Consider the following 27,500-nt stretch of genomic DNA (forward strand, 5'->3'; position numbering starts at 1 on the left):
TACAATAACCTTACAACAGCTGTCACTAACACAGGAATTTTAGTTGCATAAAATCTCAGTGAGTATAAGGATAAAGTGTCTTTTTCTATCCTACCCTTGTCTCTGTAAAAAATATTATGGTTGGAAGCGTAAGCATGTAAACAGAGGTCTGAGAAGCTATATCGTAAATTTTAAAAATTAGCTACCGTATTTACTCGCATATAAGCTACTTTTGTCTGAAATCGAGGGTACAGCCTATATGCTCGTAAAAACACGACATGCAAAAAAAATCTGCAAGTTGACGGTGCCGTGACACAATAACAAAATGGTGCCGTTGCGTCGGCATCGTGACACAAGCTAATGCGGCCTATATTTTTGTTAAACGAGCTCTTACTGGCGATATGCCTTTATTTTGAAATAAAACAAAATTCCACTTTGATTTTTCTTGTTGTATTTCTTGTAAAAAGTGACAACTATTGGGGTAATTTGAACCATTGAAAAAAAATTGATATTTTGTCTAGCAATATGGCTGTCACAACATCTTAAACTTCTGGTAAGAAAATTGTAATTTCTGTAATTAGAAAGCATCAGGTTCTCATCAAGATAGACTTATTTCTTTGTAATTGAATAATTTGATACCTTGCATTTAAAAACACCGGCATATTGACTTATGATATTGACCCTAATGTGCTTTTGATTCATACAGTATCTCAGAAATACCACTTGTGATTATTCTTAAGATTTTCCCTTCAAAGACATTTGTATTCCTGATTAAAACCATGAATATGGACGTGGAAATTGGGAATTAGCGCAGGCGGCTTATATGTGAGTAAATACGGTATATCCAATATCTTGCCGACCCACGCACATTGATGATTTCCAAATCATCAAAACTCACCTCAACCTTTTCAAGTCTTTGTGATTTAATCATGAGGTTGTGTATTTCATCATTTTTTACTGATAACAGAGACTGTAGTCTCTCCATTTGAGAGTGGTCAGCCTTTGAACATCGGAGTTGCATCAAAGTGGCAATGTGAACCTGAACAAAAAGAAATTTGAATTATTTTTCTATGATCTTTAAATTTAAAAAACAATGGATTAAACAGAATTTCAAAAATAAATTTGACTCGCTAAAACAAATGTTAAAACTAGTATATGGAGGCTAACTATATAAATTGACAGACGACCGCTGGACCGGCCATCCCAGCGCCTTGTCACGGGCCGCACAGACACACCCGGCGCCTCCTCACGGGCCGGACCGGCGAGCACGGCGGCTACCCATGGGCTGGACTCGTCCGGCCAGCCTCCCGCTTCCTCACAGGCCTGACCAGAGGACCGCCGGACCGGTCAGCCTGCCGCTTTCTCAGGGGACGTTTCATCAAAAGACGTTTGGTCGCCCGGACGTCTGGTCGCCCAAACGTTTTTGTAGAACGGACGTTTGGTAGAACAGGTTCAAATTATGACAGTTTACTGTTGAAACCAGCTCTCAAAATTCTAATTATGAGAGATTGAGTTTAATATCTAAATATCTACTGTTGAAACCAGCTCTCAAAATTGTGATCATGGGAGAGTGAGTTTAATATCTAAATATCTAATATCAAAATATAAATAAGCGCACTCATTCAACACACCGGCTGCTGCTGTCATTGACTGCAATAGGCATCGAATGAACCTTGATTCTACCTGGGAGAACTTGCAATGTTGAAATACTTTAGATGGTCATTTTTATCAAACAAATAAATTCTTGGTATACTTTTAGCCTGGGACTTTGACATTAAAATAAAAGGCAATAAGTAAAATTAATTTATTAACAAGAAGACAAAGCATATTCACAGATGGTGTTTTATTGAAGCAGTAAAACTTAAAATTTATGTCCAAAAAATTACATATACAAACTTAGACAAATTATGTACAAAGGGAATTCACAGATGGGAGTTTTTATTAAAATAGTAAAACTTACAAATTATATGCAATGGCTTGTAAGTGCTCTACTTTGTTTGCGAATCGATCTGGGTTTTCATAGTTCTCCGAGACCTTTTTCAACCGCTCATTAACAGGTGCGCATTTCTTTTTGGTGTGTCTAGGCATAATACCCCATGATGTCTGTTGTATTGTTATTTCCCAGTCATTCTGCTCTAATTTGAGTTTGTTTATAAGATGACATAAATTTGGATGGCGTCGCCTTCCCCTTAAAACAGCACCTAGCCAAGTGGTCTCAAAGTAGAGGAGAAATTATTTTAGGACTTCATCTGTTTCCCCGTCTACTGAAGCCTCAATTCATTAAATGCTTCTATGACTTCCTCCTTTGGGACGAACGCAAGCGCTGTAATTTTTATATGAGTTAAGTATTTATTGGGTCAGTGTACCATATTTGTAGGCCACATGCCTGTTTTTTTTCTCCAAAGGCATTGACTGAAATGGAAAAAGCATCCACATGTGTCAGAGTTAAGGAAATTATTTTCCATAATACTTACTATTGCAGCCTTTTCAAAATTCCTGTGGCAGTCAATGGCAGCAGCCGGTGTTAAATGAGTGCTCTTATTGATAATTTTGATATTTCAACATTGCTGCTTTGCAACATTGCACCAGAGAGAATGAAGGATCATTGGACACCATGGCAGTCGATGGCAGCAGCCGAAGTGTTAAATGAGTGGTCTTTTTGATAACCTTGATATTACAACATTGCTGCATCGCAAGTTTTCCCAGAGAGAATGAAGGTTCATTGGACACCATGGCAGTCAATGGCAGCAGCCGATGTATTAAATTAGTGCTCTTATGAAGGTTAATTGGACGCCTATGGCAGTCAATGTCAGCAGACGGTGTTAAATGAGTACTCTTATGGATATTTTGACATTGGATATTTAGATATTAAACTCTCATGATTATAATTTAGAGAGCTGGTTTTAACAGTGGATATTTAGATATTAAACTCACTCTCTCTCATGATTACAATTTTGAGAGCTGGTTTCAACAGTAAACTCTGTCATAATTTGAACGTCCATTCTTCCAAACGTCCGTTCTACCAAACGTCCGTTCAACCAAACGTCCGTTCTACCAAATGTCCTGTTGGGTTTATTCTGTATTTCTATTATACATATATGTGTAGTAATGCATTTCTTTGTTAAATCATTCTTCCTATTGTTCGGAAAGTGCTCGAGGTCAACATCAGCCGTCTGGTCCACTCTCACGTGGACTTCTTATCCAAGGATTGTTTATCCTACATCTCACCCAGTATCGGGCTGTGGGGGCTGTTGATCGGGAGGCAGCAAGGACTCGGGATATCTGCCGCTTCCATAACACTCGTATAGTGTGCATACCTCGTGATGCACTTTGGGCTTCTTCATGTAATTGTTATATGATTGTTAGGTCAAATAAAGGCGTGATTGTTTTAATCCAAATGAGGGTGGTTTTAGTTTCTTGTTCTGTTATTGTTAAAATACCTTGATTGTTATTATAGTTACAGATGTTGTTTTTGCTTACGCATGTTGAATTAATCAACAACCTTGTAATTGTTTTGATTTATGGCCTTGAAGCCGTACGCAAATTACTGTTTGAGAGGATACTTTGAAGGAAGTCTTGTTGCTTTGCTGTATCTTCCCTTAAGTTCCTTAAAATATAACTAAGGCTACTTGCAGTGTTTGTCCGAACTCATCTTTGACCGAACCTGTCTGCTGTGATAGTTGCGACTCCCTGGTATATCATACCCCAGGGGGAGTCGTAACAAGCCCGTTCTACCAAGCGCCCGTTCTACCAAACGCCCGTTCTACCAAACGCCCGTTCTACCAAACGCCCGTTCTACCAAACGCCCGTTCTACCAAACGCCCGTTCTACCAAACGCCCGTTCTACCAAACGCCCGTTCTACCAAACGTGCGGCAACCAAACGTCCGTTGAACCAAATGTGCGGCAACCAAAAGTCTGGGGACCGTCAGACAGAACAAGGCCGTTCCGCTCGGCTGATTTCACGTAAATTACTTATTCATATATTATTTATTGGTTATTCATTTGTCGGTGTTGTTATTTGTAAATTATGTGGTAAAAGCTTTAAATGTCATTACAGCGGAACCTCGTCATACAAAGTTCTTGTCTTACGACAAAGATTTAGATAGAACAATTCGCCCGAAATACGATCAAAATTTCATGATGCGTCCAAGCCAGGTGGCCATGGCACTGTCTTTTTTGTATATCTTTTGTGTTTAAATATTTCTATGACCACTAGACGGACTTTGCATTTTTAATTTAGGGTCAACCCGTAGAACTAAGGTGAAAAAAGATAAAAACAAAATTAGAATTCAGTTTTGTGTGAAATTACATTAAAAGTTGAGTGTCTGTATATAGTTATGCAAGTTAATTTAAATTTGCTTGTTTGTTTACGAGTGCGTTGTTGCCGTGGATAAAGTCCCCCCGAACAGCCCCCACCTCCGCCTCCGTGTGTCATTCATTGTCTCTCCCCTCCGCGAAATCCGTCTGATTTTACATCTATTAAACACATTTTGATACTATTAAATCACTTTCCAATCCAATATCCTGTTTTTGGTGTTTTTTCAGAGGGTAGGAAAGAATTAATTTGTTTTCAAATCATTTCAATGGGAAACGTCCGCTCGAGTTACGAAAAGCTTGTTATACGATCACAGTCTCGGAACGGATTACGATCGTAAGTCGACTGTATATTTTTCAAATGACAATAAAATAATTTAATTCAATTCAACTCTCCATTAACATCTACCTTGTGCGTAAAAAAAAACCTTGCAAAAGTTCCTCTTAAAAAGCTTTCCTACGGCAGCTCGGGAGATTCCACGAATGACTATCGAAGAGGAGGACTTGGACTGAAGCTCCCAATAAGATGTTTTTTTTATTTAAATTATTGTGGAATATTGAGGCACCTGGTAGTAGCAGATAGCAATATGTGTTCATGAGCCATGGTCAGGCTAACCTTAAAGATACTAGACTGTGCCGAGGTGATGACGGTCTCACTATACTGTGCCTAGACGTCAGACGCGATTGCGAAGGATGTCCTTCATTGTACTGCATAAAATATGCTGAGATAGTCAGTAGAGTGGGTCTTTGTTCCTGTCTCACTGCTGTCCAAATGTGCACTCTGTTCGAGCTTCAATAAAATCAAGCAGAGAGGATCTACTTTCACTTCGAGTACAGACAGTACTTTAAGTATATATATTTTTTAAATGTACAGATGAGATTAGTCTTTTCATACGCCTATAACTAACATTTAATAAATATACTTCTTGATAAATGCAGCTGTGTCTGGTCTACATTGAGCCCACGTGGCTCGGAGTGTCGCGAAATTGCTCATTCGACCCATGGACACAACAAGAAGTCTACTCTGACAAAGGTGGTTTGACCACAATGATTGAAATTCATGAGGAAAAAAAGCAAATAGTACAGGAATAAGTAAAAGGAGTGAGTTTTTTTTACCATTAGTCGGCACTGTTGAGTGTTTGCAAATAAGCCCAATAGGTCTGTTTAGTGTGTGACTCTTAATTAGGTTCAGAGGGTTGGCAGATATTTTAAATTCCAGCCGAGTAATGGCTGGTCAAAATGACAATTAAAAGATCAAGTGGAACATCACTGAGCTGTGAAACCACGCCAACCTAAAGAAAAACCTACATAACTATAGTAATAGTTGAGATACAATTGACATATACTGGTTGAACATTCGATTTGGTATGGTAGCTAGCTTAGCACATTGGCAAACACAAGTTGAACTTTGAGCGACAGTGGAGACAACACCCAGACAAGAAAAGTCTGTTTTCACACCTATTGGTGGCCATAGTCTTGGGAAAAGGTCCACAAATTGTGAGGTGGAAAAGTAAAAGTTGAGTTCAAGTTCTCATTTTTTCAACTTTAATTGAAGATGCCAGACTTCCTGTTTGGTTTAGGATACAGGAGACTTTTTTATGCAGTTTTCCACAAAGTTTTGACTCACCACATTACAAAGCACTTCCTGTTTTTGGCAAACGATCGGCTGCAACGGCAGAAAGCAACAATGTGTGGACATGGGTGGTAGCGTTCTTAGTCATTCATTATTATATATTTGCTTGCAATGAAGAACACTTTGCTTCACTTAGGATTATTAGTCTTACATTAGAATGTATTGGCTGGCAATGAAGAAGAAAGTTTTAAAGAACCATCGACCTCTCACACGGTCTTTCACACTGCTTGGGACGATCCGGAGAACTCTCCATTATTTTGAATTCGCACAGGGTGGTTCATACCGCTCCCATGGGAAGATCTGGCAGACCTCCATTTGTTTTGACAACTGATTCTTGTAAATCTAATGTAATAAAGCAGCAAGAGAGGCGTCGAAACGCCAGAATGAACCTAGGGCAAAGACGTATTAGGTTGGGTTCTCTCATGAAAGACACCGGTTATGAGTCAGACGTCTGTTTTATTTGTGTGTGCATTTGGGAATGCCTATTGGTGAACCTATCAATGTGCTTCCAAGTATAGCATGAAAAAGTCGTGTGAACCTACGGAGTGAAAATAGGACTTTCGCATTGCCACATCACTGTGGCGTTTCAGTTTAAAATGTGTGGGGTTCTTTTTCATGGGTCAAACTAATTTATATGAACATTAATCCAAATAGTCTTGGAAAAACAATTCTAACCATGAATTTTACTAGAACACAATTAGATTTACCTTTTTGGCACTTAAATGCAATTTGAACTATCCAAAATGCAGTGAAGAGCTTTTAAAAATATTTCAAAACATTTACTGAAGTTACGCATAATTTATTGTATATCGAATAAATGAACAGGAATAAAATTATGGTTATTCATTATGGTATGTTGGCGATCATGGCAATCTTAACATCAGAAAGCTTACCAGACACATGAGCCTAATACATAAAACATTGTGGTGTACCTTCATTCGCTGCAACTGTTTATTGAAGTCATACTGTGTTTGAAGTGACTCGTACAGGACCTTCATGTTTTTAAGATCTTTTTCCATTTCATCAGATTTATCTGCCAACTGAAATACATATGAAGACAATAGATTATGAAACAGCATTATTAAGCATTATGTCAGGGCTGCACACCACAACGACCATGCGCACAGACTAAGTGCAGATCAGATTTTTCTAATTTAGTTTACCTCAGCAAAAACAGAATTTCCCTTGCTGTTTGGATCCTGGGACTGTTGTTGAACGGTTGACAATTGGGCCTGGAGTTCCCGGTTCATCTCACGGGATTTCTGTATAACAGAAGACAAATGAAGAAATAAAACCTAAGCCAGGTTTTAACGTATGACATGCTGTATTAAAAGTAAAACAAATAACAACCGAGTTTAACACAATTTTATGAATTATGCAAGCCCTGTGCAAGTGTCCGAACACGACGCACAGGAGATTGGGGATGGGTTTGTGCTTTTTTTTTTTAAATTTCAATCCATAAAGGCTTTTTGTAACCTAATTATATTGGTACTTGTACTTCCAAGTGCTTCAACATACAAAATGTTCAGATTGTAAAAAGCTTTGATTGGAATGCGAATCCTAAACCAACAAAGGAAAAAACAATTCAAGTTCCGTAAAAAAGTGAAATATTACCCAAAACATAAATACACTACCTGTACAGTGGTACCTCGAGATACGAGTTTAATGCGTTCCGGGATTGAGCTCGTATGTTGATATTTTCGTAACTAAAACGAACGTTTCCCATAGAAATCAACTAAAAACAAAATCATTCCAACCCTCTGAAAAAACATCCAAAACAGGATATGGGATTGGAAAAACAATTTTATTTGTTCCAATTTGACATCTATTAACAAAGTAACAAATAACTAGTGGTTTAATATTACTAAATGTGTTTAATAGTACTAAAATTATACAGATTTTGCTTGGGGAGAGAGAGAGACAGAGGGGTACTTTATCCACACTAAACTTAATTCTAATTTTGTTTTAAATTTTGATAATTTTCTTCTCCCCGCTTGGCTTCATTGGCCCCGCCTCCACCCTGACTGCAGGCAACGCGCTCTTAACAAAACATTAAACAAATTTAAATGAACATGGATTACGGTGCAGACACTCAAAAATACATTTAATCTAACCTTTAGACTAAATTTAATTCTAATTTTGTTTTAAATTTGGATACTCTTCTTCTCATGGCTTGTCTTTATTGGCCCCGCCTCCACCCTGACTGCACGGCAATGCTCTCGTAACATAAAACGAACAAATTTAAATGAACTTGGATACGATGCAGACACACTCGAAAATGTGTTTAATCTAACCTTACACTAAACTTAATGATGATTTTGTTTTAAATTTTGATACATTTCTTCTCCCGGCCGGGCTGGCTGTATTTGCACCAACTCCACCCTGACTTTCACATGTAACCTATCAATTGTTTGCTTTTGTATTCCCTTCAAAATATTCCCATAATGATGCACACAAATGTCCTCACAATAGGATAAAGCATGACCACTTGCCGACGAGAAGTAGTATTTACGCCATTCGCACTGAACGGAAAACACTGAAGAAAATGCAACGCTCCGCCTAGTGCACGCGGAGACATTACACGAGGGAGTTGCAGGGAGTGAGACAGTGCCCATGATGTTCTTATGAGCAGCCCCTTGTGTCCGCTGTCTGCTCGTATATCAAAATTTGTACCGTATCGCAAGATAAATATTTGCTCAAAATTTTACTCGTATCTCAAATTGCTCGTATGTCGGGGCCCTCGTATGTCGAGGTACCACTATTTTATTTTGCAATTGTCGTAGTAGAATTGCTTTCTCATTGACTATGTCATAACACGCCGCTGGCCTCCATTGGCTATGGGAAGCAGTGTCTCATTGATGTCAGACCCGAGGTTAATATGGTGTTGGCGGACATGGGGCCTCACACAGGTTAGTTACCAACTATTCCCACAGGTGAGCACAGCCCCAGCGCGAGCAAAGAACAATGCACTCCGGGCAAGTGCGACATTTTCATCTTTCTATGGCATAATGGCTGCTCAGCTCTGAAGTGAGTTCCTTATTAGTGTGCCATGAGCCAACATCACACATACTAGACACGCGCGCACAATCGCACACACAACCACACACACAACCACACACACAGTAGATTTAGACAGTTCGCACCCGATTTCACCCTTTGGTCTTCTATTTCCACAATAAAATAAAAGAGAATGTAAAATATTACAATGTAAGGAAAAAAAGATAGAAGGGCTGTGCAACACGAAAAACACGAGTGGACAGAGCTACTGCCACTGACTGTCGTGTAAACAGAGCGATCATAGAGAAAGGCGGAAAAAAAGTTTGGATTTTATTTAGTGCGCAACATATAATTGCTGCTGCGCGGAGCAGACGAGGGTAGTGCGCAATTACGAATGTGCACAGCTTAGAGAAAACATTGACCACAACCATGGTCTGCCAATCCAGTGTGTCTCGGTCTCTCTCTCTCCGCGCGTCTCTGCGTCTCTCTCTCCGCGCGTCTCTGCGTCTCTCTCTCCGCGCGTCTCTCTCTCTGCGCGTCTCTCTCTCCACGCGTCTCTACGCCTCTCCCTCTCTCGGCGCGTCTCTGCGCCTCTCCCTCTCTCGGCGCGTCTCTGCGCCTCTCCCTCTCTCGGTGCGTCCCTCTCTCGGCGCGTCTCTGCGCCTCTCCCTCTCTCGGCGCGTCTCTGCGCCTCTCCCTCTCTCGGCGCGTCTCTGCGCTTCTCCCTCTCTCGGTGCGTCCCTCTCTGTCGGCGCCTCTCCCTCTCTCTCCCTCTGACGGCGCCTTTCCCTCTCTCTCCCTCTGTCGGCACCTCTCCCTCTCTCTCCCTCTGTCGGCGCCTCTCCCTCTCCCTCCCTCTGTCGGCGCCTCTCCCTCTCCCTCCCTCTGTCGGCGCCTCTCCCTCTCCCTCCCTCTGTCGGCGCCTCTCCCTCTCCCTCCCTCTGTCGGCGCCACTCCCTCTCCCTCCCTCTGTCGGCGCCTCTCCCTCTCCCTCCCTCTGTCGGCGCCTCTCCCTCTCCCTCCCTCTGTCGGCGCGTCCCTCTCCCTCCCTCTGTCGGCGCGTCCCTCTCCCTCCCTCTGTCGGCGCGTCCCTCTCCCTCCCCCCTCCCTCCCTCTCCCTCCTTCCGTCTCCCTCCCTCTCTCGGCGCGTCCCTCCCCCCTCCCTCCGTCTCCCTCCCTCCCCCCTCCCTCCCTCCCCCCTCCCTCCGTCTCCCTCCCTCCCCCCTCCCTCCGTCTCCCTCCCTCCGTCTCCCTCCCTCCCCCCTCCCTCCCTCCCGTCTCCCTCCCGTCTCCCTCCCTCCCTCCGTCTCCCTCCCTCCCATCTCCCTCCCTCCCCCCTCCCTCCCTCCCTCCCGTCTCCCTCCTTCCCCCCTCCCTCCGTCTCCCTCCCTCCCCCCTCCCTCCGTCTCCCTCCCTCCCTCCCCCCTCCCTCCGTCTCCCTCCCTCCCCCCTCCCTCCCTCCGTCTCCCTCCCTCCCCCCTCCCTCTCCCTCCCTCCGTCTCCCTCCCCCCTCCCCCCCCGTCACTCCCCCCCCCCCTCCATCACTTTCGCCCCCCCCCCCCTCCGTCTCCCTCTCTCCCCCTTCCCTCCGTCTCCCTCTCTCCCCCCTCCCTCCGTCTCCCTCTCTCCCCCCCCTCCGTCTCCCTCTCTCCCCCCCCTTCGTCTCAACCTCCCCCCTCCGTCTCCCTCCCCCCCGTCACTCCCCCCCCCGTCTCTTTCGCCCCCTCCCTCCGTCTCCCTCTCTCCCCCTCCCTCCGTCTCTCTCTATCCCCCCTCCCTCCGTCTCTCTCTATCCCCCCTCCCTCCGTCTCTCTCTATCCCCCCTCCCTCTGTCTCCCTCTCTCCCCCCTCCCTCCTTCTCCCTCTCCCCCCCTCCGTCTCCCCCCTCGTCACTTCCCCCCCCCTCCGTCACTTTCGCCCCCCCCCTCTGTCTCTTTCGCCCCCCCCTGTCTCTTTCGCCCCCCCCCTCCGTCTCTTTCTCCCCCTCCGTCTCCCCCCTCCATCTCCCACCCCCCTCCTCTCCCCCCATCTCTCTCTCCCCCCCTCCACCCCCCCTCTGTCTCCCCCCCTCCACCCCCCCCTCCGTCTCTCTCCCCCCCTCCATCTCCCCCCTCCATCTCCCACCCTCTGTCCCCCCCCCCTCCATCTCTCCCTCCCCCTCCGTCTTGCACATCTTTTCACCACGAAATGTTTTGGCTTTATTATTCACGAGGCAACAGTATGTTGTATGGAGAACACAAGGAAATATATAAAATTTACCTCTAATGTCTGGTACCAGGTGGCAGCTTCTTTGTTTCTTTCGTCGATGGTTAACTTCAGATTTTGTTGTAAACTGCTATTGATCAATTTCAGCCGCTGCTCTGTGTGCTGTGATTCCTTTTGTTTCCTTTCCAACTCCAACTGCAACACAAGAATGCTTTAATAGTACTTTTTTTTAATTTTATTTTTCTTCGGTGTTGGGTTTATTCTGTATTACTTTTATAATAGTCGTATTAATTCATTTCTTTGTTAAATCATTCTCTTTCTATTCTCTGTATTAATTCCTTTCTTTGTTTAAATCATTCTCTTTCTATTTTCAAAGTGTTGCGAGGTCACGAGTATTGCCAAGTCATCTTTAACCTGGACGGCCTGTTCCAGGATGGTTATACAAACAATCCACCCAATCTGGGTCCTTGAGATTTGGTGGGCCCTTGGTGACGAGGCCAGGGCTATTCGGCCAATAACAAGAATGTTGTTATCGTTATGACGACCGTGCACTTCGAGTTTTTCTGTTTGTAACCATTATAGGATTATGATTATATTATATGATTCTTAGGTCAAGGAAGTTGTATAATTACTCTAATCTAAATGTTGTTAGGTCTAGTCTCCTGTTTTTGTTATTGGTAAAATACTTTGATTGTTATTGTAGTCCCAGATGTTATTTTTACTCATACGTGATGGAATGATCAACAACTCTGTAAATTGTTTTGATTCATGGCAATAAGAAGCGTACGAAAACGTCTATTCGAGGAGACGTTCGGAAGTTGTAAGGTGACACTTGCTGTAACGCTCCCCTTCGGAGGCTTTTATCTGTTGTATCCATTTCTATTTAATTAAATGTCAATAATTGAATAAGATGTCTGCCTGCAGTTATTGATAATTACGGACGAAGGTAATTATTAATGAACCTAACATTCGGTCACAGGGGGGTTCTAGAACCTATCCCAGCCAATCACAGGGCACATGGAGGTGGCCAACCATTCATGCACATACTCATACCTAAGGGTAATTTAGTGTTAAACCAGGCTACCCCGCATGGGAGGAATCCAGGCTAGCCCGGGAGAACAAGCAAACTACACACAGCGGGGGCCGACTTGGGATCGAGCCTTCGACCTCACAGTTGTGAGGCAGACGCACTAGCGACTCGTCCGCCGGGGACGCCCCTGTATATAGTTTGTGATGTATAGCTTTTATCTATTAGTAGAATCTAAAATGTGTCATTCACCTTGATGTTCTCCAACTCGATAAAGTTGCGCACATCCACTAACTCTGATAATGGTAAACTTTCTGTGTCCTCATTGAGAATCCGTAGTTCCTCCATCTTATTATTAAGAACCTCCGTCTTCATTTCGAGATTTTCTTTCAAATGTTCTTCAGTCATTCGTGACTCATCCAGTGATGACTGTAAAAGCATAATCTGTAAAGAAAAAAGTCATATGGGGGTCGGTGTTTTATGCAGTAAGTGAGAAAACAGGACAAAAATTAGTCATAATCAACTTCATCTCAGTTCATTTTCTGAACCGCTTATATCCTTATTAGGGTCAGAGGGGGTGCTAACTCCGGGCAGGAGGCAGGGGACACCCTGAATCAGAGGTCAGTTGGTCGCAGGACACAAGGCGACGGACAACCATGCCTAGGGGAAATTTAAAATGTCTAATCACCCTACCATGCATGTTTTTGGAATGTGGGAGGAAATCAGGGTACCAGGAGGAAATCCACGAATGCCCAGAGAGAAAATACAAACTCAAGTGGACTCACAAATGGACATGACCTGGATTTGAACCCAGGACCCCAGAGCTGTGAGGCTGAGACCCTAACCACTCGCACCACCGGGCCGCCCCATAATCAACTATTTAAAATTAAAAAAAATGTTTAAAAGACCAGTTTAGAGCAAATAACAAATACTATTGTTGGGTTTATTCTGTATTACTATTATAAATATAGTTGTATTAAGTCGTTTCTTTGTTAAATCATTCTCTTATTATTCTCAAAGTGTTGCAAGGTCATGAACTGCCGCCTAGTCCACTCTCACATGGACTTCTCCAAGGATTGTTGCTACATCCACATACCCAGTATCGGGCTGAGAGGGTTGTTGATCGGGCAAGGACTGGATATCTGCCATTTCCAGCAACGGAGCCCATAACAAAGATATTGTTTCTGCCACGTCCATAACACTTGTGACGCACTTCGGGTTTTTCTTTATGTAATTATTATACGATTCTTAGGTCAAGGAAGGCATAATTGTTCTAATCTAAATGTTGTTTAGGTCTAGTCTCCTGTTTTTGTTATTGGTAAAATACTTTGATTGTTATTGTAGTTCCAGATGTTGTTTTTACTCATACGTGATGGAATAATCAACAACTCTGTAAATTGTTTTGATTCATGGCAATAAGAGTGGTACGAGAACGTCTATTCGGTGAGACGTTCGGAAGTTGTAAAAGGAACATGCTGACTCTCCCCTTCGGAGGTTTTACCTGTTGTTATCCATTTCTATTTAATTAAATGTCAATAATTGAATAAGATGTCTGCCTGCAGTTATTGATAATTACGGACGAAGGTAATTATTAATGAACCTAACAACTATGAAATAGCTTTCAATAAGCCAAGATCTAATTCAGGGGTGGACAAAACCAGTGGCCGCTGAGAGTGCAGGTTTTTGTACCAACCAATTAAACTGTTTAACCAATGAGGTTTGTGCTCAAACAAGAAGCACCCGACGCAATCCACTGATTGCAATTCTAAGATACCAGATTGGTAGAACATCTTCCTTTTATAGGTTGGAAGGAAAAAAACGCACCCATTGCGGCCCATTGAGGAATAGCTTGCCCACCCTTGTTCTATATCCTATTCTGAACATATGAAAAGACTATAATGTAATAATATCTGAGTATAATTACATACAAAAAAAATTTAAATGTACTCAGCAAAAATAGTTCCTCTTGATATGAATAAAATAAAGTTTATGGAAGTACAGGGTTCCCCCGCTACTTCGCGGTTCAGCTACCGTGGACTCAGAGCTTCGCGTAATTTTTTGGGGGAAAAAATATTTAAAAAAAAATACAAATATTACCTTGAAACAACATATTTTATAGTTTTTTTTGTTATAGCATGAAATTCACTCTCTCTACCCATATTCTATATGGTGTACTGTATACAGGGGGAATAAAAAATATGTTTTAAAAAAATGTACATTTTTTTTTTTTTTGGAATTAAATTCAAATTAAGCATTTATGAAGGGGAATCCCTACTTCGCGGAAACTCACTTATCGCGGGTGGTCCCGGTCCCCATTAACCGCGATAACCGAGGGAACACTGTACCAACAGAGGTAAGGGAACAAGCACAGCCTCTTCGTGGCCCCTTCCATTCAACCAGACCTCTGGGCGAATGTGCTTCGTCAGGCGGGCACCCCACGACTCTGACCATCGACCCGGTCAGGGAGCTGGCGCCACCGAGACCCTGGAGTCTCCCCTCCCTCCCCTTTTTGAGATGGAGGGCCTGGTATCCGGCACTGGCCTCCCGCCTCCTCCTCCTTGCCGGAGATGTCGAAACGAACCCGGGACCTGACGGAGATTGCCACTACTGCCACCGTCCGATCCGTCGCGGCCAACCTCCGCTCCATTGCTCCGCCCCTACCTGCCCGGCCTTGCAGTTCAACCCCCGTCTGACTCCCAGCACAAAGTGAAATGCACCGGCTGCCAGCGTACCATCGCCAAGTCGACCCAGCCCCTCACCTGTCGAGCCTGCAGAGCCCCCTACCACCGGTCCTGCTCAGGCACTAATCGTGATGTTGCGGCAACTATGAGGCCATCTAACACCTGGTCCTGCCCACAATGTGCCACCACCCCGACACCGGTTACCTCCCAACCCCAACCCAACCCCCCAAACCCCCTCATACCCTTCCCAAAACCAAAGACGGACATCCCCGACGTAGCCAAGAGATCCACGCTGCGCATCTTGCAGTGGAATGCTGACGGCGCGAAGACAAAGTCTGCCGAGCTGGAAAAGCGGATGGTCGAAGGCAAGTACGACATTTGCTTGATCCAGGAAAGCAAGCTGCGGGCCAAAGACTCCACCCCGACCTTCCCGGGGTATGCTGTCGTCCGTGCCGACCGCCCCAAAGACCAACCCGGGGGCGGACTCATGACCCTGATCAAAGACGACCTCTCCTTCATGAACCTGGGCGCCTCCCTGCGGGGCCTCCTGGAGTCGTCCACGATCAAGGTACGTGTGACCCGGCACCGCTGGCTGACGGTGCACAACCTCTACGCACCCCCATGCCGAGATCCGGGACCAAAGTCCGAACTGGACCTCACCTGGATCGGGGCGAACACCGACGTGATCATCGGCGGTGACCTAAACGCCCACTCCAGCCTCTGGGACTAGAACCAGCCAAGCGACAAGCGTGGGGCCGACATCGAGGACTGGCTGCTGAGGAACTCCATCACACTCCTGAACAACGGGTCGGCAACAAGGGTGAACCAAAACACCGGCGGGCTTAGCACACCCGACCTCACCTTTGCCCACCCGCGGCTCGCCAACCATGCCGAATGGACTGTTGATGAGGACCTTGGATCCGACCACCTACCCCTGTCCATCTCTGTGGCCTGTGTCGTCCGCCCGTCGTGCCCGCCCCTACCAACGGCACGGATGAACCACAAAGACGTCGACTGGGCAACCTTCACTCAAGACGTAGTAGATGCAGTACTGAGTTTTGGAACCAACACGCCCGATGTTTTTGCAAAGCACAATGCCGCAGTGTGCAAACTCTCCTTCTCCAACGAAGAACGACACCGCATCCGAGAAGCGAAGCAACGGCTGGAGGCCCCATCAGCTGACGGCGAGAGCTGCGCGGATTTCAGCGAGCGGGAGCTCAGAACTGCAATCCATCAGATGCGACCGACGGGCGCCCCAGGCCCGGACAATATCCCCCCATCCTTCATCAAGGCGCTGGGACCTGCGGCCAGGCGGGAACTCCTGGGAATCTTCAATGAATCCTTCAGATCCGGCTCCTGCCCGCAGGCATGGAGAGAGGCAACCATCCTACCTCTCAGGAAGACTGGCAAACCTGCCAGTGACATTTCTTCCTATCGTCCAATCAGCCTGACCTCGTGGTGAAGACCCTCGAGAGAATCATCCACAACCGAGTGTACTACGAGGCAGAAACCGGAGGTTGGATCTGCAGAGAGCAGGCGGGCTTCCGCAAACTGAGGAGCTGCGAAGACCAGATCCTCCACGTCGCGCAGACCATTGGCGACGGCTTCCAACGGAAAAAAACGCTCCGGGGAGTGATGGCCCTGCTGGACTACTGCAAAGCCTACGACCGTGTCTGGAAAGAGGATCTCCCCCTGACGGCGCTGGACGCAGGCATGCCAGCCCAAACTGCCCGGTGGTTAAAGAGCTTCCTCTCCGACCGCCGAGCCAGGGTCCTAATAAACGGGGAGTGGGGAAAGTCCGTTCCATTGCGCCAAGGTCTCCCCCAAGGTTCTGTCCTGGCACCCCTCCTCTTCGTGTTATACATCAACAACCTCCGAAGAGTCATCCCAGCAGGTGTCGACATCGCGCTTTATGCCGACGATGTTGCCCTGCTGGCACAGAGTACACGCAAGGAAGACGCTGAGGCGGCGATCCAGAACGCAGTCGGAGCTGTCTGCGAGTGGAGCTGCAAAAAGAAGATGAAGCTGAACGCCTCGAAGAGTGAGGTCACTTTCTTCTCAACCGACCCAAGGGAGGCTTCCTGGACCCCGTCCGTCACTGTGGGAACAACGAGCCTGCGCTTTAACCCCACACCCAAATTCCTTGGGGTAAAGCTCGACAGGTGCCTGAGTTTCGGGCCACACGTGAAGGCCGTCACCAAGACAGTGACTTCCCGAAACCGCATCCTTGCCTCTCTGACCACAAAAGACTGGGGCTGGCAGAAAAACAGCCTACGCTCTGTCCACCTCGCCCTTCAGCGGAGTGTCATGGACTATGCCGCCCCAGCATGACAACCCTTCCTGTCGCAGTCCCGACTCGACGACCTTGGTCGGGCCCAGAACAGTGCCCTGCGCATCGTGACGGGCCAACTGAGGACTACACCAGTCGAGGCGCTGCAGCTAGAAGCGGGCATGTGCTCCTACTCCTCGCGAGTAAACCAACTAGCAGCCATCTCCTTTGAAAAAGCCCTCCGCCTTCCTCCTGATCACCCTCGGCACGAACTTGCTACTAAGACAGTCGTGCACCGTCTCCAGCGTTCCAGCTGGCGCAAGACCGCGTCGGGAATTATGTCCGCCCTCCCCCCCGCCCTGTCCAACCAACGAGAGGTCCTCCCGCCCCCCATCGAGTGCCCATGGGTGAACGACACCGACCTCTGGACGGTCTCTGCAACCCTTGGGAGTGCCACAAAACTCGATCCCCCGCCAGTCGGGAACGTGCCATCTCCACCATCCGTGCAGTCGCACCAGAGGTCACCATCTACACCGACGGCTCTGCTACCGATGGAACAAGGGCCGGCGGGGTGGCAATGATCGTCACCACTGGAGATCCGGCAGACCCAATCACCACGCACTCAAAGCTGATGCGTGGGGCCCCTTTCAAGTCCTCCTTCGAGGAAGAGAAGGCGGCCATGATGATGGCCCTGCAATGGCTAACTGACACGAACATAGCTGGTGATGTCGCAGTGTGCTCGGACAGTCAATCACTACTGACTGCCATCGCCAGCCACTCGGCCGACACCGGCGAAATCCGTCGTCTGCTGAACCAGCGCAGGGCTCGGACTGCCCTCCTGTGGACCCCAGGTCACTGCGAGTTGCCTGGGAACGAGATGGCAGACGCCCTAGCGAAGGAAGCCGCCTCCTCCAAGGTCGATGAGCCACGACCAATCTCATTCGCCCCAGCCAAGGCAACCATCAGACGACTAATTCGCGACAATCCACCAAGACCGGATCATCGTGCCGCGGTCGTCTACCCAAAATATAACTGGCGCCTAGACTGGCAACCTGTTGTCCCCGAAGAGTACCTGGGAAGGTGCTCAAAGCCTGTGCTGACCAGCTGTCTGGTGTTTTCACAAATTTTCAATTGTTCCCAGCAACAATCCATCATTCCATCCTGCCTGAAATCTGCTACCATTATCCCTGTCCCTAAAAAGAAAACCATTGACAGCCTGAATGACTATGGGCCTGTTGCACTCACGCCAGTGATCACAAAGTGCTTTGAAAAGTTGGTCGCCCACCATATCTGGGATGCAACCCTTACCTCAGTTGACCCTCACCAGTTTGCTTATAGAGCAAATAGGACCACTGAGGACGCCATTGCTACACACAGCACTGAGCAACCTGGAGCACCATGAGAACTATGTGAGGATGCTTTTCATTGACTATACCTCAGCCTTCAACACAATAATACCGGACATTCTGGGTGACAAACTTAACCAACAGACCACAAACTGTTAGACTTGGTCCCCACCACTCTTCCTCCATTACACTGAGCACTAGCTCCCCTGAAGGCTGTGTACTCAGTCCTCACTGAACACCACGAAAACTAGTCCTGGATTTTCGCAAACACAGCACAGATTTGGCCCCACTCCTCATAAATGGAGTATGTGTAGAAAGGGTCCAGCTCTTCAAAATCCTGGGATCCACGTCACGGATAAGCTCTCCTGGTCTACAAACACCACGGTGGTGGTGGTGGTGACAAAAGCCCAGAAACAACTCAAATTCCTGAGGGTACTCAGGAGGAACAACTTGGACACTTAGCTTCAGATAACCTTCTATAGAGCCACCGTGGAGAGTATCCTGGCATACTGCATTACAGTGTGGTACGCTGGAAGCACGGCAGAAGACAAAGTGAGAAGGCAGATATTGCCCCTGCTGAGTCCACACTCTCAGTAATGGGAATATGAGCCGATATTTTGCATTTACAAAGACAGGCATATTAACCTATGATATTGGCCCTAATTATATGCTTTTGATTCATACAGTATCTCAGAAATACCACCAATTGTGATTATTTTTCTTAAGATTTTCCCCTTCAAAGTAACATGTACTCCCTAATAAAACCATAATATGAAGGTGAAAATGGGAATCGGAGGTGGCTTATACACAAGAAATTGTAAAATAAGAAAATTCCAAGGCAATTTTAGGGTGCAGCTTACATGCAAGTACATACTGTACTCAAAAACATAAATACCATGCTGGGGGACCGGTTACACATTTTATATCCCATAAATGGTGAATTCATTTTCATTCAATTTTGGCAAGAGAAATAAAAATACATTTTATAGTGTTGTCAATTTAACAGGGTTTTGTCTCTTTACCTGGTCTTTACACTTTAAGAAAGACACTACCTTGTTGTTGAGCTCATTAACATCCCTTTGGTGACTTGTCTGTAGTTTTTCTTTTTCATCTTCCATGTGCCGCCTATAGTGTTTCTCCATATTTTCAGCCTCCCAGTGCAACGATTTAATTTGTTGGGTCCTCAGCACCATTTCCTTCTGCAGTGTATACTTGTCTTGCTTTAGATCCTTAGGAAATATATTGGATACAGAAAAACAAAGTGTTCAGAGGGAACAATAGATGTAGGGTAAAGTTGAGTAATATTCAAAACTGCCAACCTCCGTCAACCCCATTTGAGGAATATCCTTGTCCCATTTCCTGAGTTTGTCTGGCATGAATGCAATTCACGCAAAATCGATATAAAATGTAAAAAAATTAAAACGTAGGAAATTTTAAATCAAACTAGTATCATGTTTTACATTAATTGAAATATTGTTTTTGCAAACTATAGGGAAAGTACAGCATAGTTAAAATAAGTATAAAAAGTGAACAAAGTATAATTTGTGGATGCGTTCGGCCGAGGAATTTTTAACCCTGGAGGACCAAATAGGACATTGCTTTGTGTTTTCTAGGTGGGCGTGACCTCGGAGCTTAGTGCCACCCACTTCAATTTCTTCTACAAACCTCAACATGCAAATTAGCGATTTTGCAACACTCAACCTGCATCAGGTTGGATCTTTGTGCATGTCCAACTTGCCAGGGGTTTGATTTGTGTGGGAAGTGCTGGGGGCCCATTCAGTAAAACTGCATTTTTTTTACTTGGTTGTGTAGAGTTTTGTGTTCACATTAGTGTTCGTGTCCACATTTGTGTTCGTGTTCACGAGTATGTCTATTGCCCAGTTTGACGGAGATAAAGCTTTCTTGACGACAATATATATCAGGTGTAGGGAGCCTTTTAAACAGAATATACCCTCAAACAATTCATATTTTCAAATAGTTATCCTTGAAATCCATATTCAGGATTAAAAAATACAATAAAATGTGGTAAGTTTTGTCATTTCACCACTTTTAAAGTAAAAAAAGTCTGAATACTTTTGACAGCATTTTAAACTATTGCCAATCATTGCGTCTGTTGGGTTCATTCTGCATTACTATTATACATATATTTGTAGTAATTCATTTCTTTGTTAAATCATTAAGTCATTCTTTCTATTGTTCGGCTCAAGGTCATAGACAGCCGCCTGGTCCACTCTCACGTGGACTTCTTATCCAAGGATTGTTTATGCTACATCTCACCCAGTATCGGGCTCTGAGGGTTGTTGATTGGGAGGCAGCAAGGACTCGGGATATCTGCCATTTCCAGCAACTCACCCAATCTGGGGCTTCGAGATCGGTTGTTCTCTTTTGCAACGGAGCCAGGGTCACTGGCCAATAACAAAGATGTTGTTTCTGCCACTTCCATAACACTCGTGACGCACTTCGGGCATCTTTATGTAATTGTTATGATTGTTAGGTCAAATGAAGGCGTGATTGTTTTTATCCAAATGCCTTAAAGCCGTACGCGAAATACTGGTCGAGAGGATACTTTTGAAGACATCCTCCCTTAAGGTTCTTATCTGTGATCCAATCTATTTAATTAAATGTAAATAATTGAATAAGATGTCTGCCTGCAGTTATTAATAATTACAAAGGAGGGTAATTATTAATGAACCTACCAGCGTCTCAATGGGATTATGCATGCAGAAATGTCTAAAAAAAAATTAGGTTATTGGAAAGCCATAGGCATCCATCAAAACAGCCACTTACAATTCCTGAGCCATAGGTTCCCTACCCCAGATATATACCAATCCCTCCTTCCTCTCTCAACCACTTCTGCAACAAATTAATTTTGTAATTAGAGATCCCACCGTAGTTGCACCGAAGGAATGTCACTCAGGTTTGATATTCATCGTATGTTTCATTTCAGTGTACCATAGGTCCGCGGGCGGCCGGCGTGCCGCGGGTCCGCGGGCGGCGTGCCATAGCAGAAAGGGTTGGAAATATTCACAATGTCATACCTCCAGTGCACTTGTCATCTCCATTCTAAATTCTTCAAAACGAGTTTGCATTTCTGTTATCTGATTAAGCAATTCCAAGCCAGCTTGGGCAGCCTCCTGGACTTGAGCATCCATTTGCCTCAGCTTGTCTTCGAGATGGTGTATCTCATCAAATGTTGCAGTGTAAGACATCTGATGAGTGTAAGACATCTGATGAGACATTTTAAAAGTCTGGGTTAAAAATTCAAAATAAAGCTCAGCACAAATACTCAGCTGCGAATTTAGTCTGGTTTAAATTAGTATATCACCATAGGAACTGATTAATTTTGTTCAATAATTTGTTTTTCATTGGAGACTGGCACACTCCAGCTCAAGGCAAGTCCAAAGCTGCATGCCTCTTTCAACCCCAGGAGTGTCCTTGTCCCATTTCCAGTTTTTCCAGGTTGAATCCAATTCACGCAAATTCAATATAAAAAGGTTAAAAAAAAGTAACAGGGACATTTAAATAAAAGTGTGTTGCCTACTATTGAAAAAGTACAGCATAATGAAAAGAAGTATCTTTGTGTTTGGATCCTTCTATGTGCGTCCCACAGTCAGACATTCTACCATGTGTCACATTGGAGTGGCATTTGCATGTTGTGCAATGTGCAAATGTTGGTCCTTTTGGAGATGGCTTCAAATGGGATATTTTGTCGAACAAGAATCAATATACTTTTGCGAGTGTCTGGTTTTCTTATTATAAGTTTTATCCAAATTGCCATCGAACTTGCCATCAATTTTGCGCTTACCCGAGCAGGCATATTGATAAGACTTACATTGCTGTGTACGCCTACTTCTTTTTGAACAACCCCGGAAATATTGGAATTGCTCCAAAACAAAGGAATGATGGTTTAGTCAGCCTTAATAATACTTACTCCCCTTATGAAAATAAAACAAAAGGAAAATGCGACTTATATACTTATACGATCAATGCAGAATCAATTGCCATGCTAATGTCGCACAAGACGAATCATTTGTCAGATCTTGTAACTCGGATGATTCACAATGCACTAGTGCAGTGCTTCTCAATTATTTTCTGTTAGGCCCCTCCTGGCAAGAAGAAAAATATTCGCCCCCCCCCCCCCCCCCCACTTTCCACCGTGACTATAAATAAAATCATTTTATAAAATTGTTATAAGTACAAAATTTTATACTTATTAACATTAAAGAATAGGAAAAAAAGAAAGAAATATAGTCAAACTTACAAAGAATAACTTTATTAAATCTTGTTTTAAGTCTGCAACAGAAAAGATTAAGTGCATCAATGCCTGAAATAAAAAATAAATAAATCCTTGTTTAAACTATAAACATGTTTGACCAACTTATGGCACCATTGCCAAAATTAAAAAAAATCAATAAATAATATTTAATAATATAACTAACTTATATTCAGTTCAGCAACATTAACTCAGGAGCACAATATATAAAATATTTGAACCTACAAACAATAATGAATTAAACGATGAGTGCTCATTTTTTCTTTATTTTTTTATCAAAATGAGGAGAAAGTCAAGATTAATGGCTACTATGAGCACGTTTTGCAGTGCACAGCTTTTTGAAGCGAGGTTTGAAGCATGATAGTGCAACTCTCAACTCCTGCTCAATGTTTAGCTGGGACCTGTACTTGGTCTTCGGTGCAGCAACAGCAGAGAAGCCAATCTCACAAAGGTAAGATGTTGCAAAAGGAAGCAGAATGCTTATAGCTTTCTCCCCTAAGAGTGGATACTACCTCTCTACACTCAGCCAGAATGCACTGAGTGTCTGTGATGTGAAGCTCAGCCTCAATGTGGAGTCAGATGTCATGACAATGAACTGGTCCTCTTCTGCAGAGCTGAAACCAGTTGGAGCTGGTGCACTGAAATGGTCTCTCACCCAGTCATACTGGGAACTGTTTTCAGGAAAGTACTTTTTAAAGAATCCCATCAGTGAAGAAATATGCTGCTTAATGTGTGGAATCACTGAAACAGCATCATAGTCATTAGTGTCCAGAAATTCATGCAGGTTCTCGAATGAATCAGTGTTTCCTTCATCAAGTTGCCTTCCCCACATTGCAAGCTTTCGGGTGAAAGAGCGAATCTTGTCTGTGACCTGAGGGAGGTGTTTATCTTTCCCTTGAAGCTGTAGATTCAGTTCATTTAGCTTTCCAAATATGTCACTCAGGTAGGCCAGTTTTCCCAGGAAGTTCTCATCACAAATTTTTTCTGCCATTTCATACTTGTGCTCCTGCTCCGAAAACACTCTTATTTGCTCTCTGAGCTCAAAAACTCGGGACAAGACTTTTCCTCGTGACAACCACCTTGCTTCACTGTGATAAAGCACAGCTTGATGTTCAGCTCCCATCTCCTGACAGATGGCAGAGAAGACTCTTGTTTTTAGTGGTCTGGTCTTTATAAAATTGACTACACCTACGATGTCAGTCATAACCTCACTAAATTCAGGGGAAAGTTGCCTGGATGCAAGTGCTTCTGTGTATTATACAGTGTGTCCACTCAGCATGAGGTGAGGCTGTCTTGATGAGTGCCCTAAGTCCTTTATTCTTCCCTGCCATGGTTTGTGCACCATCACTGCAAACACCAATGCAGTTCTCCCACTTTAGCCCATTTTCAGTCAAAAAGGAGTCCAGAATTTTGAATAGCTCTTCAGCTGTGGCTCGGTCTCTGACATATTTACAAAAAAGTAGATCCTCACACAGGGAGTTTGACAAGTCAAAACGTACATAAGCAATAAACAGACAGTCTTTGTTGCTGTCAGTTGCTTCATCAAATTGTAAGGCAAAAAAACTATTATCTTTGAGTTTATCTACCAGCTGTTCTTGAAGATCGTTAGCAATGTCATCTATACGTCTGGCGACAGTGTCATTGGACAGAGGGATAGTTTTTAGTTCTGCTGCACTGGCGTCGTCCAGCATGACGGAGACCATGTCTAATGCTGCAGGCAGTATCAGCTCCTTTGCTATGGTGTGGGGCTTTTTGCACTGCACAATTTGGTACGCCACCTTATATGATGCTAACAGCGCTCGATTGTTTACTGAAGTAGCCTTCACAAAGCGGGATGACTGTTGGCAATATTCAGCACGTTTTCGCTGAAAAAACTCAACTCTTATCGGCGTGATTGGGGTGTAATGTATTTAAGTGACGGGCTAATTTATTAGGCTTCATGCTGTCCGCTGCGAGCATTTTTAGACACAGCAAACACACCGTCTTTCCTCTTCTCCAACTGTGGTCACAGTGAAGCCAAGCGCTAAATACGCTTCGTCGAATTTCCTCGTCTTAGCTTTCGGGTGACTTTCTTTTGTCTCATTTTCTTTGTCTCTCTCTGCTTTTCTTTTAATCCCTGTTAAAAACTTTTCCATGTTGGGGGTTGTTGAATAACGGAGGCTATAGACAGAACGCAGTCGAAGCTTTCTGTTCAGGCTACTCAACACTAACCAAGGCAACTGTTGTCTCGTGAAATGTTGCACTCTCGCAAACATGACAGAAGTAACAATGAGAGCGCCACTGCCAGCTACTGTAGTGGATGCGCAATTACACTTTATACTAGTACGGCCAAATAAAATCCTGTTCCCCAGGGTTACACGCCCCCCCCCCCCCCCCCAGGTATCGCACCAAGCCCCCCCAGGGGGGCACGCCCCACTATTTGAGAAGCACTGCACTAGTGTAACCGAAAGCATCCGGTTTACAGTGCAGTTTAATCAAATGTGGAAGATGCAGAAGCCGCAGGGATGGTGAATTCGAATAATTCAAAGTGGTAACAGACATTTTTTGGGGAGATTTCCAGAGTTTAGGAAGGTTGTCAGGAGTCCCGCAGTTTGCATTACTTGTAACGGACAAGTTGCCTTGCTGTTATACAAATAAAGTTGAATTGCACATTCAACAAAAAAAGTCTCAAGAATCCTCAGAAAGTGGTACCCCGAATTACAAAATGAATTGGTTCTAGATCTTTTTTCTTAACTTGAACATATTGAAAGCAGAGTGGTACCCCCACATGCGATCTTAATTCATTCCGGGACTGAGATTGTGTGTCGAGCTTTTTGTAACTCGTGCGAACGTTTCCCATCGAAATGAATTAAAAACAAATTAATTCATTCTAACCCTCTGTAAAAGCACAGCAGCTCACCAGGCCTATCTTTATCACTCCTGTGTCCCCTGGATGAGTTTGGGCAAAGTGTTTCTACACGTGTGGAATATGGAAGAAGAGATTGCCGTGTTATTGGAGCAACTAGGGAATTTCCTGAGCTGAGCAACGAAAGCTGGATTTGTGATTTTGCGTACGGACATTTTCACACTTGAAAGAGCTCAACGCGAAACTTCAGGTTTAGAATTAGTTTGTGTAAGACGTGCACAAACGTGAAAACCTTTATATCCAAGCTGTCTTTAATATCTAGGCCAGACCTGATCAATCCCATCCTCGAGGGCCGCTGTGGGTGCAGGTTTTTGTTCCAATAAATCCAGCTCAGAGAGTTTAACAAACAGATTTCTGCTAAAACAAGTACCACCTGACTGCAATCCACTGATTGCACTTCTAAGATACCAGATTGGTGGAAAGGTTTCCTCTTATAGTTTGGAACGAAAACCTGCATCCAGAGGCCCATTGTGGAATTAATTGCCCGTGTCTACTCCAGGCAAACTTTGAACAAGGCATTGACTCATGTTCCTACACTAGCCACACTGAAAGAGTGCAGAGAAAAAGTGAAACCTAAATCCAGACTTTGATGCGCTGGTTAAAAAAAGAGACTAACAACACAGTTCCCATTAAATCTGACATTTTTTCCATGACGCGCACATTCTCAAAGATAATGATGTCGACAATAACAATGTCTATTAACGCAGATTCCCCACTAGCAGAGGAACTGAACCATTTATTTGCCCGCTTTGAGACTGACAAAAATCAAACCCAGTCTCAACACCCCCACCACCACCCTGCAACAATACACTAACATTTCAGGAACAAGAAGTGAAACTGGTAATGCAGTCTGTGAACACCAGGAAGGCTGCTGGCCCTCACAGAGTACCTGGGAAAGTGCTCAAAGCCTGCGCTGACCAGCTGGTTGGAGTTTTCACAAAAAAATTCAATTGTTCCCAGCAAAAACCCTTCATTGCATCCTGCCTGAAATCTACCACAATTATCCCTGACCCCAAAAAGCCAACCATTGATATGCCTGAATGATTATAGGCCTATTGCACTCACGCCTGTGATCATGAAGTGCTTCGAAAAGTTGGTCGCCCACCAAATCAGGAATACAATCCCTCCCTCAGTGGACCTTCACCAGTTTGTTTAGAGCAAACAGGTCGACTGAGGATGCTATTGCCATTGCTCTACACACAGCACTGAGCCACCTGGAGTACCATGAGAACTACGTAAGAATGCTTTTCATTGACTATAGCTCTGCCTTCAACACTATAAAACCAGACATTCTGACTGACAAACTCTCCCAACTTGGACTATCCTCTTCCATCTGCTGCTGGATAAAGAACTTCTTAACCAACCGACCACGAACTCTTAGACTTGGTCCCCACCTCTGGTGGTGATAAAAATGCAGACCAATGATGTCTGATGAGTGTGAGCATGAAAGGTTGTTTGTCCTTTTGTGTTTCTGATTGGCCGCCCACCAAGATGCAAGATACGATCGATCAGATATCAAGGTGAAAAATGATTTAGAAATTTGAAATCAATTTCTGAAAATAATGGAAAAATATTCAGTCCAATGAAAAAGTTGATGAAAATGCAGCAGCAGTATTCCAAATGCTATACTTGAAGTGGAGGAACAAATCTGCTCTGCGAAATGGGGAATTTGGGAGTACCAAGAAGAAAAAACGGTGCATGATATGGAAGTCCAAAGAACCATTGATGTATGGTGATAATGGCATTCAAATTGTGTTAAGAGAATAATTGTCAGGATTGACACAAGGTTGCAGATTTCGTTATGAAATCATTGTGCCTACATAACGAGATCAACTGGACAACATTTAGAAATCCTATTTAGTAGACCATA

The 27,500-nt window shown here is 44.5% G+C and overlaps 1 protein-coding gene and 1 long non-coding RNA gene across 6 annotated transcripts in view; one reads left to right on the forward strand and one right to left on the reverse strand.

The window, feature by feature from the left end:
• LOC144195364 (uncharacterized) overlaps positions 1-3,377 on the forward strand; it is a 5,958-nt gene extending 2,581 nt beyond the window's left edge. Inside the window, exon 2 of the long non-coding RNA XR_013326081.1 lies at positions 1,162-3,377. This is a non-coding gene — a long non-coding RNA (uncharacterized LOC144195364). The remainder of the gene's footprint in view (positions 1-1,161) is intronic.
• The window catches only part of LOC144195361 (protein Spindly-B-like), a 59,495-nt gene that overhangs the window by 29,264 nt on the left and 2,731 nt on the right, over positions 1-27,500 (reverse strand). The window contains exons 2-8 of one of the 5 annotated variants that reach the window (XM_077714947.1): positions 21,491-21,661; positions 19,475-19,681; positions 12,409-12,600; positions 11,184-11,324; positions 7,091-7,189; positions 6,860-6,967; positions 878-1,018 (exon numbers count right to left, since the gene is read on the reverse strand). In XM_077714947.1, the coding sequence (XP_077571073.1) occupies positions 878-1,018; positions 6,860-6,967; positions 7,091-7,189; positions 11,184-11,324; positions 12,409-12,600; positions 19,475-19,681; positions 21,491-21,661 (1,059 nt within the window). Of the gene's footprint in view, positions 1-877; positions 1,019-6,859; positions 6,968-7,090; positions 7,190-11,183; positions 11,325-12,408; positions 12,601-19,474; positions 19,682-21,490; positions 21,680-27,500 lie in introns of all 5 variants that reach the window. The other 4 variants (XM_077714945.1, XM_077714948.1, XM_077714950.1 and 1 more) reach the window with 4 other exon arrangements.

Source organism: Stigmatopora nigra, chromosome 4 (genome assembly GCF_051989575.1).
Source record: "Stigmatopora nigra isolate UIUO_SnigA chromosome 4, RoL_Snig_1.1, whole genome shotgun sequence".
NCBI classification, from domain to species: Eukaryota; Metazoa; Chordata; class Actinopteri; order Syngnathiformes; family Syngnathidae; genus Stigmatopora; species Stigmatopora nigra.